Source organism: Acanthochromis polyacanthus, chromosome 16 (assembly GCF_021347895.1).
Source record: "Acanthochromis polyacanthus isolate Apoly-LR-REF ecotype Palm Island chromosome 16, KAUST_Apoly_ChrSc, whole genome shotgun sequence".
NCBI lineage: Eukaryota > Metazoa > Chordata > Actinopteri > Pomacentridae > Acanthochromis > Acanthochromis polyacanthus.
The window spans coordinates 23,560,446-23,575,206 of NC_067128.1; the positions used below are offsets into that span (position 1 = coordinate 23,560,446).

Genomic DNA, 14,761 nt, shown 5'->3' on the forward strand with positions numbered 1-14,761 from the left:
GAGAAGCAGATAATGGCAGTAAAGTCAATTATTTTAATAATTTGAAGAGACAATATATGATTTGCTATATATACATATATAAACAAAATACTGACTAGTGAACACATATTTCTATATAAGACTATATATATATATATAATCATTTTCTGATATATCTTTTTTAATTATATTATATAGTCTATATATGATTTATATAATAATTTTCTCTGATATATTGATTATATTAGTACTCCACATATGATTTATATATATTATGTTTTCTGATATATTGATTATATTGATACTCCATACATGATTTATATATGTAGTATGATTTTCTCTGATATATAACTTTCATCTATTATATGTATATACATATGTGAATGATGTTGATACTCCATCTATGATTTATATATATTCATTTTCTCTGATATATAACTTCTATCTATTGTTTTATATGGAAATATGTGTTCATTAGTCAGTATTTTGTTTATATATGTATATATAGCGTAATCATATGTTGTCTCTTCAAATTATTAAAATAATTGACTTTACTGCCATTACCTGCTTCTCTAACATATATTAGTGTGTGTGTGTTTACAGTGTTTGCAAAATACCTGTCTACAGTTGAGCTTAATATCAGAATATTCTATTACCTATTATTATTATTATCTATTATTCCCGCTATGAATATTAAAATACGCCGAACCATTTGTCCTGTATCATAGCTACATGTATGACGTTTGCAGCAAAAAAAATAAAAATAAAAAAACGCGTGAAAATCAGTTTAATATTCAGAGTTAAGATGGATTAAATGCGTTGTCAAACAGCGCTGAGTGGAGCGGGTGACCGGAACAAGATGGCGGCCCCACTGCTCGTCAGCCCCGATAGGCAGTAGCAGTCGATGCGGCATCTACTCTTTATATATGTCTATGAATCCAACAATAGGGTATATGCACGAGCTAGACTGACGTACTTCCGCTAGATTCTCAAACAGCGTAACCACTTCCAGTCACTCGTTTAAAATGGCAAAGTGCAAAAAAATCAAACTGTAGCGAGTGGTAAATAGTACTTCAGTGGAGCATTGTTCTGTTCCGCTGTGTCAGGCATCCAGTCAATATAATTCTGTTCTCAGTTTTCACTCTGTGCCTGCGGATCCCGAGATTAGAAGAAAGTGGAAAGTTGCTATTCGCCGGGACAACCTCACAATCACCGGGTTTGCAGCCAGCATTTTACTCCGGATGATTTCCGTGACACAGCAGGGCAGCGGCTCTTGAAGAAAGGAGTCGTGCCCTTGCTGTTCGAATGGAACTCTTTTTTCTTACCCCCACAAAGACCGGGGGTCTGGCAGAGAACAGAGCGACCAGCGGTAGCGGCGGTGGACTCGGAGCCCGAGGATGCACCGGAGGAGGCAGTAGCGAGCGTAAACTCTGCCGGTCACCATGACTACGGCTCTCTCCCAGATCCTGCAGTGGTTGATCTTGCTCTCGAGGAAAATAGATCATTTAGAGAGGAGATCAAGCACTTGAGGGAAGAGATGGAGAGGATGACTTTGACGCAGCGGTTTGGCATCCATCGCTTTGCCCACTCAGACCGAGACATTCGGTTTTTCACAAGGTAAATAATATATCCTCCAGCTAGTCTCAATAGCATGCAGTAGCTACAACATTAAAGTAGTGATGATCCTTGTAACATTACTTGGAATGTCATTATTATGAATATGTAACCCTGATTATTGTGATAAGTCAGTAACTTCAGCTGTGTGTGTGACGTATGCTAGCTAATGTTAAAAACAATACAGTTTCGGGTCTTACCTTCATACTTGTGAATGTAGCTTGTAACGTAAAGTTGGAATCCCTTGCTTTTTTTACTCGATGCGGCTCTTGTCGATGCTTGAATAAAATGACTTACGTCGTTAATCGTTATTATGGGCAGATCCTGGAGCGAGCGTGTGAAGAACGCCATAGCTACTCTGCAGCTACACGAGTGACTGGAAGTGGTTACGCTGTTTGAGAATCTATCGGAAGTATGTCAGTCTAGCTCGGGCATATACCCTATTACTGTGAGGAAGATGAAATCAATAATGATTGTTAAAATGAATGCAAAAACTATGCAAAACGTCAGTGTCAGATTAGAAAAGGAACAAACCTTGATCCTGACAAATTCAAACTGGAAAAGGTTTGCGCTGGTGGGGTGTACAAACACAGCTGGGAAGAGCTTGGTATTTGGCTCCACCTAAAAATAAGCCAAAGTCAAGATATCACATATTCCCAATATATATTAATCCCATCAGAATAAATGATTTAAAAGTCTACCAAGATAAAACCAAAGTGCAGCAGCACAGACATGGCAGAGATCTGCACTGAACTAAACATTCTACGGAATCTAGAATGTGTTGTTATCATCCTATTATGCAACTGTGATACTCACCATTGTGCTCACTAGCAAATTCAACAAATGTCAGAAAGCTTTTAACCTATGGATTTGGAGGAGTTTCAATGTAAGTCCAATGAGTATTAGTTGGTGCATCAATGACAACCATTACGAACTAAAAAAAAATACAAAGCCAGAAAATAAACTCGGAACTCAGAGCTGTGATGTCGTAATTGGACAAGAAATTTTTGATTCTCTTGATTCCCTCAAAAGGCTTCCTTTCTAAAAACTACCAATTCATGGAGAAATCAAGCTGCAAAAAGAAGAGAGAAAGAAAGAAGACAATAACGCAAAGACGAGACAGACACTAGAATGGCAGAGGTTTCACAGAGCATCACTTTGATGTCTAGTCTATGGGGCGGCATGGCTCAGTGGGTAGAGTGGCCGTCTTGCTCCTGATGGGTCGTGGTTAGCGCCTTGCATGGCAGCTTCCGCCATCAGTGTGTGAATATGTGTGTGAATGGGTGAATGTGACGTATAATGTAAAGGGCTTTGGGTATCTTTCAGGTATAGTAAAGCGCTATATAAATACAAACCATTTACCATTTAGTCATCTAGTCAGTATGATACCCTAAAAACCTGAGATCTGCAGGGCGAGGCAAGGATTACTGAGTAATGTCTGTCTTTGCTATGGGTCTAATACTGAAAACTCATGAAATTCAGTTGCATAATTTCCTATCTGTGTTTCTGCAGGTCCAGTTTACTGCAGTGCAAATTTGTTAACATTACCTGAAAGGACTATAGAAGGGAAGATCTTTCTGAGTATGTGCGGCAATACAAATATTTGATGAGCAAGTGAGTGTTGGAGGAGTAGGCAGTGTTAATTAAACAACATTATAGTATTTTCTTTTTTCCAGGCTGGATTGGAAAGCTGTATGTACATGAGAAAAACACTATATGAATATAATAGATTTATCACAAGGCGAAAGAATTAATGGGATGCATATAATGAAGTTTATGAGCCAGTTTGTCCTTGTACATCAGTCCTGTGTGTCTAACCATTGAGTTGTAGTTTGCTTATTTACCTGATAGGTTGTGGATAGCTCCTTGCCATTGGCGGTGAAGGAGACGAGGCCAGTGGCCAGGTCAATCAGACAACCAATCTCCAGGTCAGAGTTGGAGTGGCTAGAGGAAGATGGACCAACTGCGTCGACTGCACATACCATGTAGCAGTTACTCCTCTGTACACTGCGGCAAAAAAAACGGCGAGAACAGGAGCTCAGCATTCATAACTACAAGTCAATCTTAACATCCACAGGACAACAAAGACAGGAGAAAAAATTAAAAACTTGCACAAAATATTTTTTTTATTAAGTCAACATTCACTGATCTGTATTGATTCATGACTTTGACCTCATTCATATTCAGTCTAGTACACACAGAAGCTCTGATTCCCATTTACTCCCATGGATACTGAATAAGGATGAAAACCAACTGATAAAGGATAAGTCAATATGTCTTGGTTCTTCAGCCACAAAAAAACATGTCAATATAAGGTCACATTATGGCTTATGGGAATACCTTGACTTTAAAGTGTAGGCTTATCATACTGATAAACACCCAAGCATATTTTTAACATTATGTATTAGATGATTAATTTGGAGGCAAATAAATAAATAGGTACTAATCATGCAAGACTGCTGGTAGTTGTTTAGCAATAGCTTATATTAAGCATCACAATAGAAAGAGTCACTGGACTATATTTATACATTTTTGCAGCAATTGTTGCAACATTGAGGAGATGATTGCTAAAATGACTGCAGCACTTTCATCATCAAAGAAAAAATCATGTTATTGATTAAACCAATTTATTTGTTCATTCAAAAATAATTTGGACTGTAAAAAAAGATAGTGTCAAACTTTTTGTTGTTGTTGTTGTTGCTGATTTATGGCAATTTGCTAATTGGAGAGAGTTTACCAGGGCATAAGTAGTTATTCCAGATATTTTGCTATTTTTGTAATACTTTTTGGGTTCCTGTGCAGCTTGAACTTGATTTCTTCCCTTTCATATACTGTATGCTTCAACTTTGTACATTTTCTTGCAGCACCACTCACTACCCTACTTGAATGGACCAACTTCATTTTTTTCTCTTTCTGGCCTTCAGCATACTAACAAGTGTCCTAAGAAATCCAAAAGTAATGAAAAGGAATGGAGACAATAATGTAAGAAAAAAAATTGGGTATCATCACAAAATGCATTTGTGAAAGCAGACACTCCTCGGTGTTCTCACTGGTTCTACATACAATAGGATTCACATTTTTCATATAACACCAGATATTACAAAAGCAAGGAACTTGCCTCTCATGGACCCGGCCCCTTTCATCTCCCAGGGTGACGGTAACTGTGCGCATTTTGCTGAGGCTGAAGTTCTTGCTATAGTAATGATAGTCAGGTGTGACCCAGCCAATCCACACTGAGGAGGGGTCCTGTCCAGCAAACACTCTCACTGAGTGGTAATACTGCCAATGATTAAAAAAAACACACAAAGAGCAAAAAAGGTTACTCTGAAGGAACAGAGGGGTAAATCAGAGCAATATTTCTCATATACCATGTGTATATTTGAAGGATTTAGGTTGAGTTACAGTTGTAATGCTTCCATAGTCAATACTTCCGTCTTCTTTTGGAGGATGACTGTAGAAACATAAATAGGACTGAAGTTACAAATAACATCGAATAATGCATTTTAGACAGAGAAACTGAGGCAATATAAGCAAAATGATCAGTTTGATGTTCCTACTAAAAAAACCTTTGTCCAAGAAATCAGCTGCTTCACTGAATGTCTAACCTGAGTTTCAGTGATTCATCCAGTAACTTGTCTGAAGAGTAGAACTCAACAGGCATGCTGAGTCTACAGTAAACCATGTCACTGTTGCTGTTCTGGGTGCCGTATGTCTTGTGGGTGACCTTAAGACATGGAGGGCTGTCTACTGTTCCATCGATCCTTGTCACCTGAGAAGTTAAGAGTTACCAAGAGGGAATCCAAACCCAAAGGCAAGTATTAGTAATAATAATAATATGTCCAGCAAATATATTATTAGTTCTAATCCTTGTCTTTGAGCTTGGATTTCAGTTACCCTTATCAGAATGAGTAGGTCTGTATATACAGAAAATTATAAAACTCCAGATGGTAACACACAGCCATACATTCAATGACACAGAGTCTCTGTGACCAAGAACATAAAATGACAATAGTAACAAGAAAAGCACTCAGACAGCACAGTACTCCGCCAAGGCTGCTCAGTCTTTGTATCATTTCCGATGGAAGAAATCGTTAATGAAAAATTACCTTGCGTTAAGCACAGGCATGTGCTAAGCACGTGTGTGTTATGTACGGATATCGAATATTTGTCCCCAGATATGTAGCGAGCAGCGAGAATTGATGGGACTCAGAAACACCCCCACAATATAATCAGTTGTTCCTTGTATTATTTCCAATGGATAAGTTCCGTTCGATTTATAGTAGAATGGTAATTATGATAGTCAGCAGGCAGCTGACATAGTGTGCACTTGCTGTCATAATACAGTGCCGTTGTGCTGCTATCTCGCAACGGGAAATTCTTAGCAAATCTGTTGATCCAGACTATAAGCTGCATCACTGTCAAAATCTAATGAGGTGCTCCTTGTGTCATTTCTGAACTTCTCTGAAAATTTCATCCAAATACGATATTCTGTTTTTGAGAAAAGTTGTGCTTGAAAGACGGATTCAGAGACTCACAGAAGGACAAATGTAGGCAGATTGTCACATTACTCTGTCGCATTCCTTGGTGGAGCAATGACACGAATACTACTACTAATAACAATAATATTAATGCTAAAGAAAACATTTCTCTACCTCAATATGCATGTGTTCTGGGGGTACATTGAAAAAGGTGGGCAGGCGTTTGCTGAACCACATTGTGATCTCTCTGTTCATGTTGACAGCAAAGGGCTCAAAACCTTCCTGGAGACCACACATGGTGTAGTACTTAAACGTGCTGGCATCCTTGCCCAGGTTCATACGACCGATCTGAGACATGCCGAGACTGCACACAGGGATGAAGCCTGAAGGAGGATAAGGTTGATTTATGAGTTAACAGAAATGCAGAGAAATTACTATTTATCTGTGCTTAATTGACATATAATTAGAAAATATTTGTGTTTTCCAAAATATGATTTCTGATTTTTTACAGGTTTCCTTCTGTCTTAACAGACATTTCTTTGCACATTTAATTAAAAACAAAAAAGTGACATGTCTAAAGGAAGTTTTATATTATTCAAAATGAATACAATTTTAATCTAGGAGAGCTAGGTTACCCAAATGCACATCTTTACTAGCAGTGGAAAAGCTCATATCAGTGTCATATATTTATGCAGTCTGCAAACTGTCTATGCAGCAGAATCCATGATGCATCAACTCTAATGAAGAATTTTAATTGATGAACTTTGTTCCTATGTGACTGTGTACTCTGTCTTGTCCTAAATGATGGTTCATTTACAGAGCAATGGACCAATGATACATTACATTAATTTGCAACACTGCTAGCATTTTGCAGTGTTTTTTTGTTTTGCATCATGTAAACAAACAAATCCAGTCTAACCCCTGGAGACACTGTGAAGGAAACGCACACAGAATACAAGAATGAATTAGCACTTAAGTTGACTGGAGTGTGTAGCCCTCACCATCCTCTGTCTCAAAGTCAGCGAAGCAAAGCTCAGAACCCTTGTTGGTGATGAGGAGCTCTCCATTCAGGGTGAAAATCATGGATTTGTCCTCCATGTTGATCATGCAACCAACCACATCGCCCTTTTTCCAGGGATGTCCAAAATAGCGGCTGCCTGCATGCATACGTCGCCCCTTAAGAAATAAAAATAATCAAATTACTTTTCTAAACACACTAAAGCTCATTTTTTATGTTGTTGTGTTATTATTTGCCTTTTTATGGCACTTGCTAATTGATCTTCACAAAAAAATGTAATGTATATAAGCATATATTAATTTTATTTTTGGATTTCTATAATTTTTTGAAACTATATCTTTGTTATTCCAAAAATCTAAATCTTTCAAAATTTGTTGTCAATCAGTGACAAGGTTAAAAGAAAGGGCACATGTGGTGTACCCTATATCCATCAAAGACGAAGGCCTGGTCATCCCCTCCCAGTTCCACATCAGGCCTGCAGCCCGGTCTGGCCCAACCGACCCTCATATCTCCTCCAGTCAAAGCCTCAAATTCAAAGTACCACTTCCCCATTTTCACTGCATACGTCTGCTCCACACGGAACAAGCGGATGGTCTCGATGCTCTGATCATCTAACACGTGCACAACTTTGACAAAGGACAGAAAAACAGCTTTACACGACAGATATACGTGCCAATATTTGCAGCAATGTTGTTTGGTAATACAATGACAGACCCAGTAAGCAATACTGAAAAGAAAGTTGACAGTATTTTCTTTTTTTCTGGTTTCACGGTAAAAGAATGCAGTCATTAAAGTGTAGTAGTTGGTATAGTACTATATAAATATACCAAATATATAAATTGTACATGGCCAAAGTAAGCATATCCCTGAACAACATGTTAACTGCAAGCTATGCCTGCAGATAACAATGAGTGTTAATCAGATCACATCAGCCTTATGCTAGTTCACTTACAATCACCAGTTCATGCCACAGAAAATGACATATTACATAAGTCAGCAACAGAGGCTCACCCTCTTGGTCTGGGGGGTCAATGTCATATCCATATCCAACCATAGTCCTGATAGCCTCTCTCAGACTGTCTCTGTTAGATTTCTTAGTGCGTTCATCCAGTAAAGCATATGGCACCAGGCGAGGATTACGCCTGCTCTTCAAATCCTGCCACAAATAAACGACAAAATAAACCAATAAAAAAGTAAACACACTATCACACTGAACTTATTTTGCTAGGTGCACATAAAAAAAGCAAATGAGTAAAATACTCTGAGTTTTGCAGCATTGCAGGTGTTAATGTAATAAAATAATTTATCACTCACTACTAGCTATTTTCAAATCTTGGGTCAATTTCTTTGTCTGTGGGAACCAAATACTTTTACCTGCTGGATGCCATAGGTCCATCCTTGTTTAATTCTGTCTTTGGCCCACACGTTGTGTGCATTTTCGGCCAGTTTATCAACTAGAACCTCCTGACCTGCTGTCAGTTTCACATCAGAGAGTTCTAGTGGTGCAGGCTTATATCCATTAGACATCATGTAGCTGCAGACAATAAAACATAGCAAGACCAAAGGATAAAGATGAAATCACAGCATCTTGACATCTGCATGGCTTGGACAAGAATATATTTGGTCACATACAGTGTTGTGCAAAAGTATTGCTCCCCCATCCCCCAGAAATCAATGTGAAATCCTTTGTGAAAAGGTTACTTTGATAATCTAGAACAATTAAGTGTGAGAAATATGCAAAAACAGAAGATTTCGGTGGGGGGGCAAATACCTTTGCACAGCACTGTTTATTTGGTGAAATGTATAAAAAACTGTGTATATAGGGTAACTACAAAATGTATTATTTCTAGAATAATTACACCGATCAGGCATAACATTACGACCACAGACAGATGAAGTGAATAACTCAGATGATCTCTTCATTGTGGCACCTGATAGTGGATTGGATATATTAGGCAGCAAATGAACATTTTGTCCTCAGACTTGATGTGTTAGCAGCAAAAATGAGCAAGCACAAGGGTTTGAGTAAATTTGACAAGAACCAAATTGCAATGGCTAGATGACTAGGTCAGAGCATCTCCAAGACTGCTGCTCTTGTGGGGTGTTCCTGGTCTGCAGTATCTATCAAAAGTGGTCAGTATCTATCAAAAGTGGTCCAAGGAAGGAACAGTGGTGAACCAGCAGCTTGGGCGGCCAAGGCTCATTGATGGGACTCTGTCTGCATTAAAGCAGTGTTGGAACATAGTGTGGCACCATACCCTCAAGAGCATTATTTGAACATACTGTACAGCAGAAAGTAGTGTGTTGCTATAAAAATGGCAAAGTAAAGGCAATTAACAACAGAAGAGAGAGAGAGCATCAAAACACTTAAAAATTTAAGCCTTTCCTACGAAACGAAGGAAATTGCAAAGAAAGTCAAGGTGTCAAGAGAGTACAGTTTTCTTCACCATCACAAGTGTGAAGACAAGATTTGGAGTTGCAGGTTTGTTAGGTTGCGTTGCAACAAGAAACCCATTGCTAAAACGTCAGAATAAGAAAAAGAGGCTTGTCTATATCATGAAACACCGCCAAAGGACTACTGAAGACTGGAAGAAGGTATTACGGACTGATGAATCAAAATTTTAAATCTTTGGTTCATCATGCAGGATTTTTGTACGCCGTCGAGTAGGTGAAAGGATGGTTTCTCAGTATGTGACTTGAACTGTCAAACATGGAGGAGGAAGCATGATGCTATGGGGCTGATTTGCTGGATCCAGGGTTGATGACTTGTACAAAGTGAGAGGTACCCCGAACCAAAATGGCTACCACAGCATTCTGCAGCACCATGCAGTACCCTCTGGTATGTTCCTAGTTGGTCAGGGGTTCATCCTACAGCAAAATAATGACCCAAAACATAAGTACAAGCTATGCCGGAACTATCTGAGGAGGAAGAATAAGATTGTAAGCTTGAAAACATGGGAGTAGTCAGCACAGTCTCCAGACTTAATCCCCATGGAGCTGGTTTGGGATGAACTGAACAGAAGAGTGAAAGCAAAACAACCTATAAGTGCCACACATTTATGGGAACTTCTGCAACAGAGTTGGGAAGAACTTTCTGAAGAAAATTTAGTTTCTATTGTGGAAAGAATGCTACAAGCGTGTTCAGATGTGATATCTTCCAAAGGTGGCTGCTTTGATGAGGCAAAAGTTCAGAACACATTTTGGTTTCTAAATTGATGTTGTTGTTTTACTTAATTTGTTTATTAGTTCAATGCTTTAATTTCAGAGAACAATGATGCATCAACTCTAATTGATGCATTAACATGCATAATTTCCAAGAAAAAAATCAAGAAAATGGGGTGTTCTCAACATTTTGACTTGTAATGCAGCTCCTTGCTTGTGTTGTATATACTCTCAGATTACGTCTCTTTGGATAAAAGCATCTGCTAAATGAAATTGTACAATTGTAGAGCTGTAGGTGGTCATAATATTATTCCTGATTGGTACATATTCTAGAAGTAGGAAATGTATGCTGACTTAAGTTTATAGCAAGATGTCATACTCTTTGGGTAGTTTGATTTTCTTGAGATCATCTTCTGCATGAACATTAACCTGGGCAACATGGCAGCCCAGTGACAACAGGGTTCTGAGAATGAAAGAGAAAAGTGAGACAAGAAGACAAATGAAGGCTATGACTAATATTAAAGCCCTACTACGCTTTGTTAAAAGAAAATATCCCAGATTTACACCAGAGGAATAAACTGAGAGACTTCTACATTTTTAACACAGCTCATTAGACAATGATAAATCTCAATCGATACAGGTACACAGTGAACAGCATTCGGCTTTGGATGTATGGGTACACAACAGTATGTAATCACAAACTGCACAACCGATTGAAGCTCACTGTAAAAGGAGGCTGCTTTACTGAGCCACGCCAAATGTTTTTACAGTGAGATGACTCAGTAGTTGGCTCAAATAAGCTTTGGACCTAATATTTCCTAAAAATCAATACTGGAAATCACTCAGGAGATGCAAGTCATTACAAGTACTGCATTAATCTTAGCCGTAGTCTGCTCTTGCTCAGCATTCAGCAGGGAGCAGCGGCGATTCCATGGAAAGGTAACTGGATTATTTAGAGAATTGCCCAGCCTTACTTAAGTGTTTCACTAGACATCTGCAGATTGTAGTTCCTTTCAGTTTCAGGCAGCTTCACAAAATCCACAAGGCAAGGGTGCTGTCTCTTGTTGTCATCACGAACCTGAAGAGAAAACAATCGGGCATCATTACTATATGTTTCATCTCCCAACATTTACTTTCTGTTAGTCTATCAGCATCTTAAACTATTGCAGATTTAAAGGCAAAACAAACACATAGTTTGATATCATTAAGGATGGTTTAGTATCAGGAAAAAATAAAAACTGGACTGCAGTCAAAATCAGCTGCAGTGGACACATGTATTTTTTGTTTTCCTCTTTAACTAGTTTAAGGCTCATGTTGATTTTTTTTAATGAAGCGGAAAAAAGCCTGAATCAGCTCAGAGAACACAATTACAGTGGCAAGAGGTTCAGTTGTCGGCAAGAGAGTTGAAGGAGAGAAACATACTGCTGCACCCAGACTCTCAGTAAGACATTGCCAGTGACTCTTTCTGAGTCTCTCTTTTTGACTCTGCACTACTACTACTGACAACAGTTGAATAGAACTGAGATACACATATAGTTTAAGCAATACACAGCAAGACCAAGCATGGAAACACAATACAATGAAATTGCATCCAACTTTAGTAGCATCCTGCCTACCAAATAACTGCTGCTTATTCAAAGATGCTTCTGTGCAATGTCAAGCTGAGATCATTGAGCTTGTTACAGCAAAATTAAACACCAAGCAGCTGTAAAGACCTAAATGTTGTCCTTAATAAACTATAAGACTTGGGCTCAACCTCAGACTGGAGCTTTCTCTCAGTCTTAATTCATGTGGATGTCATACTCTTGGAAGGTGAGACACTCATTAAGACTGTTAAATGACCGCTGTGGAAACAGCCTCTGTGGGAAATGATTCTATAATAACCACTATAGTACAAAAGAGGCGGCATGTGTGATCAGACTTCTAGTTGGCTGCTCTGCAGTGAACAGGACAAGTGAGTGACAGTAAAATGATGGAAGAAAGATAGAGAGAAACAGCACAAAAAAGAATGATTAATATAACTAAACTATATGTCTGAGCACCCTGAATGAAAAGTAAGAGGTTTCCCATCTGATATGCAAGTTTAACATAGAAACATAGAATCAGTTGCATTTTAATAAATGATGTAAATACTGTCAAAGGATGTTTTTGTTGTTTGGTAGGATTTTTACTCTAGGATTTTTTTTTATATATTGCTTATGTTAGAAGGAAAACAAAAAAGCTAAAAAAAAAAAAAAAAAAAGTCAAAAATCTCTGCAGAATTGTATTGTAATTTCACTGTAAAAAACAAAACAAAACAAAAAACAACTGAACATAATCTGATGCATAATCATCAGCACACGAATCCTCGTGAGATCGGGCTGCATTATCCTTTGCCTCTCCATTTTCTAGATAAAGCTTATTGTGAGCTGTGCTTGCTGAGAGGAGACAGAGGGCTGAAAACTATACCAAATAGTGATTTATTTTTTTTTTTTACAGGAACAATTGCAATGATTTGAGGATGTGTGGGAGCATTGTACTCACAAGGTCAACCCCTCTTAAACCCAATCAACCTTTTTGAAAAAAAAATCATTTGCGAGGTTAATGATACTTTCTTTCTGTGCTTCTGTTCTTCCTTTGACACATCTTTCCCTTTAAAATTTCTTCTCTTCTTTACCTAACCTAAAGATAGATCTCATTTTATTCTTCAAAATTAGATCTTTCACCTGCTTCTTTGAAACAGATGATTTTTCTATAGTCATGTGCATTAACAGGCCAGGATGTCAGCAGTCATGCCATGGAGTTAAAAGGAGGGAAGCCTTTGTGTTAGCAAATTACTAACAAGTGTTTAATGTTAGAGTTGACCATCATTACTATCCGTTCCCAAGGATGTGTTTTTGTGTGAATTTTGTCACCGTTTGAGTGTGATGATTTCTAACACCTTTACCTTGCCATAGGTCCAACCCAGTTCAATCTTGTTCATCCCCCACAGTTCATGAATATTTTCTGCCAGCCTGTCCCGGATGTTGTCTAGGTGAGGGGGAAGAACAATCTGCACATTGAGACGGGAAACAGATGGCTCAGTTGGATTCAAGAAAGGTGCTGAAAAAAATGAGCTGACAAATGAAAAAAAAATTCCCTTCTGTCCACACCATTGTTAGATTCATAGGGATTGTAGGAAGTTTCACATCATTTTGTTACATTATGGTAGCAAGTCAGCGCCTACTTTGCATTTGTGCTTCAGGGCCATTGCTGCATCACTGAATATCATATAACAGTGATTAGCACAAAGTGAACTGATTTCTTATGGGAAGATTACTGAAACCTCCTGATGGTTTAAAAAAGTTTTGTTTTTATTTCAAAAAGAAGGAGCAGACTGCCAATACTTGAGAAATCTTGTATTTAGTCAAAACAAGAAGTGAGTTCTCTTTAACACTGTGATAATTTAACTCTTAAAAAAGCTGATAATCACAAAAGTCATTATAATCACAAAAACTTGACTACAGTATTTTCATTACACTGTATTTTTGATATGGGCTAGACAGTGGATTGATGGTTAGCACCATTGCCTTGCAGCTAGAAGATGCCCGGTTCGGGGCTGGGATCTTTCTGCGTGGAGTTTACATGTTCTCCTTGTGCATGCGTGGGTTTTCTCCAGGTACTCGGACTTCCTTCCATAGTCCATAAACATGCTAAAGTTAATTGGTAATTCTTAATTGTGAATGTGAGCGTGACTGTCTGTCACCAAGTGTGGTCCTGACGCTCTGTTTTCATAGCTCTACCTGATTTTTTGGAGCCAATATTCTTTACTTTGGCTGTAATTTATTTTTGGTTGTTGTTTTTTTACACATAAGCTTTCCTCGATTGTTTCTATTTCCAATGTGAGTGTGATTGTTTGTTTCTCTGTGTAGTCCTGTGATAGATTGGTGACCTATCCAAGGTGTCCCTTGCCTTCACGCTGAGTCAAATGGGATAGACCCCCCGATCTGATAATAATTATCTAATAATAGATAATGGATGGATGTATTTTGGATATATGCAACAATCATTAAATGTTGTATGGCAAACCTTTTTAGAGCAGGAGCAAAAAACCATTTCCATTTCTCTGATGTATTACGCAATACAATTTATTTAGATTTTTTAGATTATTGTACACTCAACACATTTATTCAGACCTTCACTTGCTCTGCTTTTATCTAGACTGTTTTTTACTGGCTACATCCTGAATTGAACACCTCACCTGACTGGTGTCAACAGGAGTGGGGATGAAGGAGGCCTGAGAGAGGAACTGGGTGGTTCCCAGTAGATCACGGACCCCCTCATGGTCCCTTTTGTACTCCTTCACAGGCTCTACATACATTTTCTCCTTGGGCAGCAGCGCTTCATAACATGGAGAGTAACCTGCGGGTGGCAAGAATTTGAAATCCCCATGGCGTCCACCTAGCAGGAAACGAACCCTGAAAAGAGAGGTTACATAACAGTGGATGACGGTACATAACTAACTGGGTATTTTAAGAATGGTTATTTATTT

The 14,761-nt window shown here is 38.3% G+C and overlaps 1 protein-coding gene across 1 annotated transcript in view; it reads right to left on the reverse strand.

The window, feature by feature from the left end:
• ryr3 (ryanodine receptor 3) overlaps positions 1-14,761 on the reverse strand; it is a 242,283-nt gene that overhangs the window by 88,228 nt on the left and 139,294 nt on the right. Inside the window, exons 21-34 of the mRNA XM_051937044.1 lie at positions 14,471-14,687; positions 13,178-13,282; positions 11,226-11,329; positions 10,631-10,714; positions 8,464-8,623; positions 8,101-8,245; positions 7,510-7,715; positions 7,073-7,247; positions 6,246-6,454; positions 5,199-5,362; positions 4,996-5,044; positions 4,712-4,872; positions 3,438-3,600; positions 2,128-2,214 (exon numbers count right to left, since the gene is read on the reverse strand). Of these exons, the coding sequence (XP_051793004.1) occupies positions 2,128-2,214; positions 3,438-3,600; positions 4,712-4,872; positions 4,996-5,044; positions 5,199-5,362; positions 6,246-6,454; positions 7,073-7,247; positions 7,510-7,715; positions 8,101-8,245; positions 8,464-8,623; positions 10,631-10,714; positions 11,226-11,329; positions 13,178-13,282; positions 14,471-14,687 (2,029 nt within the window). The remainder of the gene's footprint in view (positions 1-2,127; positions 2,215-3,437; positions 3,601-4,711; positions 4,873-4,995; positions 5,045-5,198; positions 5,363-6,245; positions 6,455-7,072; positions 7,248-7,509; positions 7,716-8,100; positions 8,246-8,463; positions 8,624-10,630; positions 10,715-11,225; positions 11,330-13,177; positions 13,283-14,470; positions 14,688-14,761) is intronic.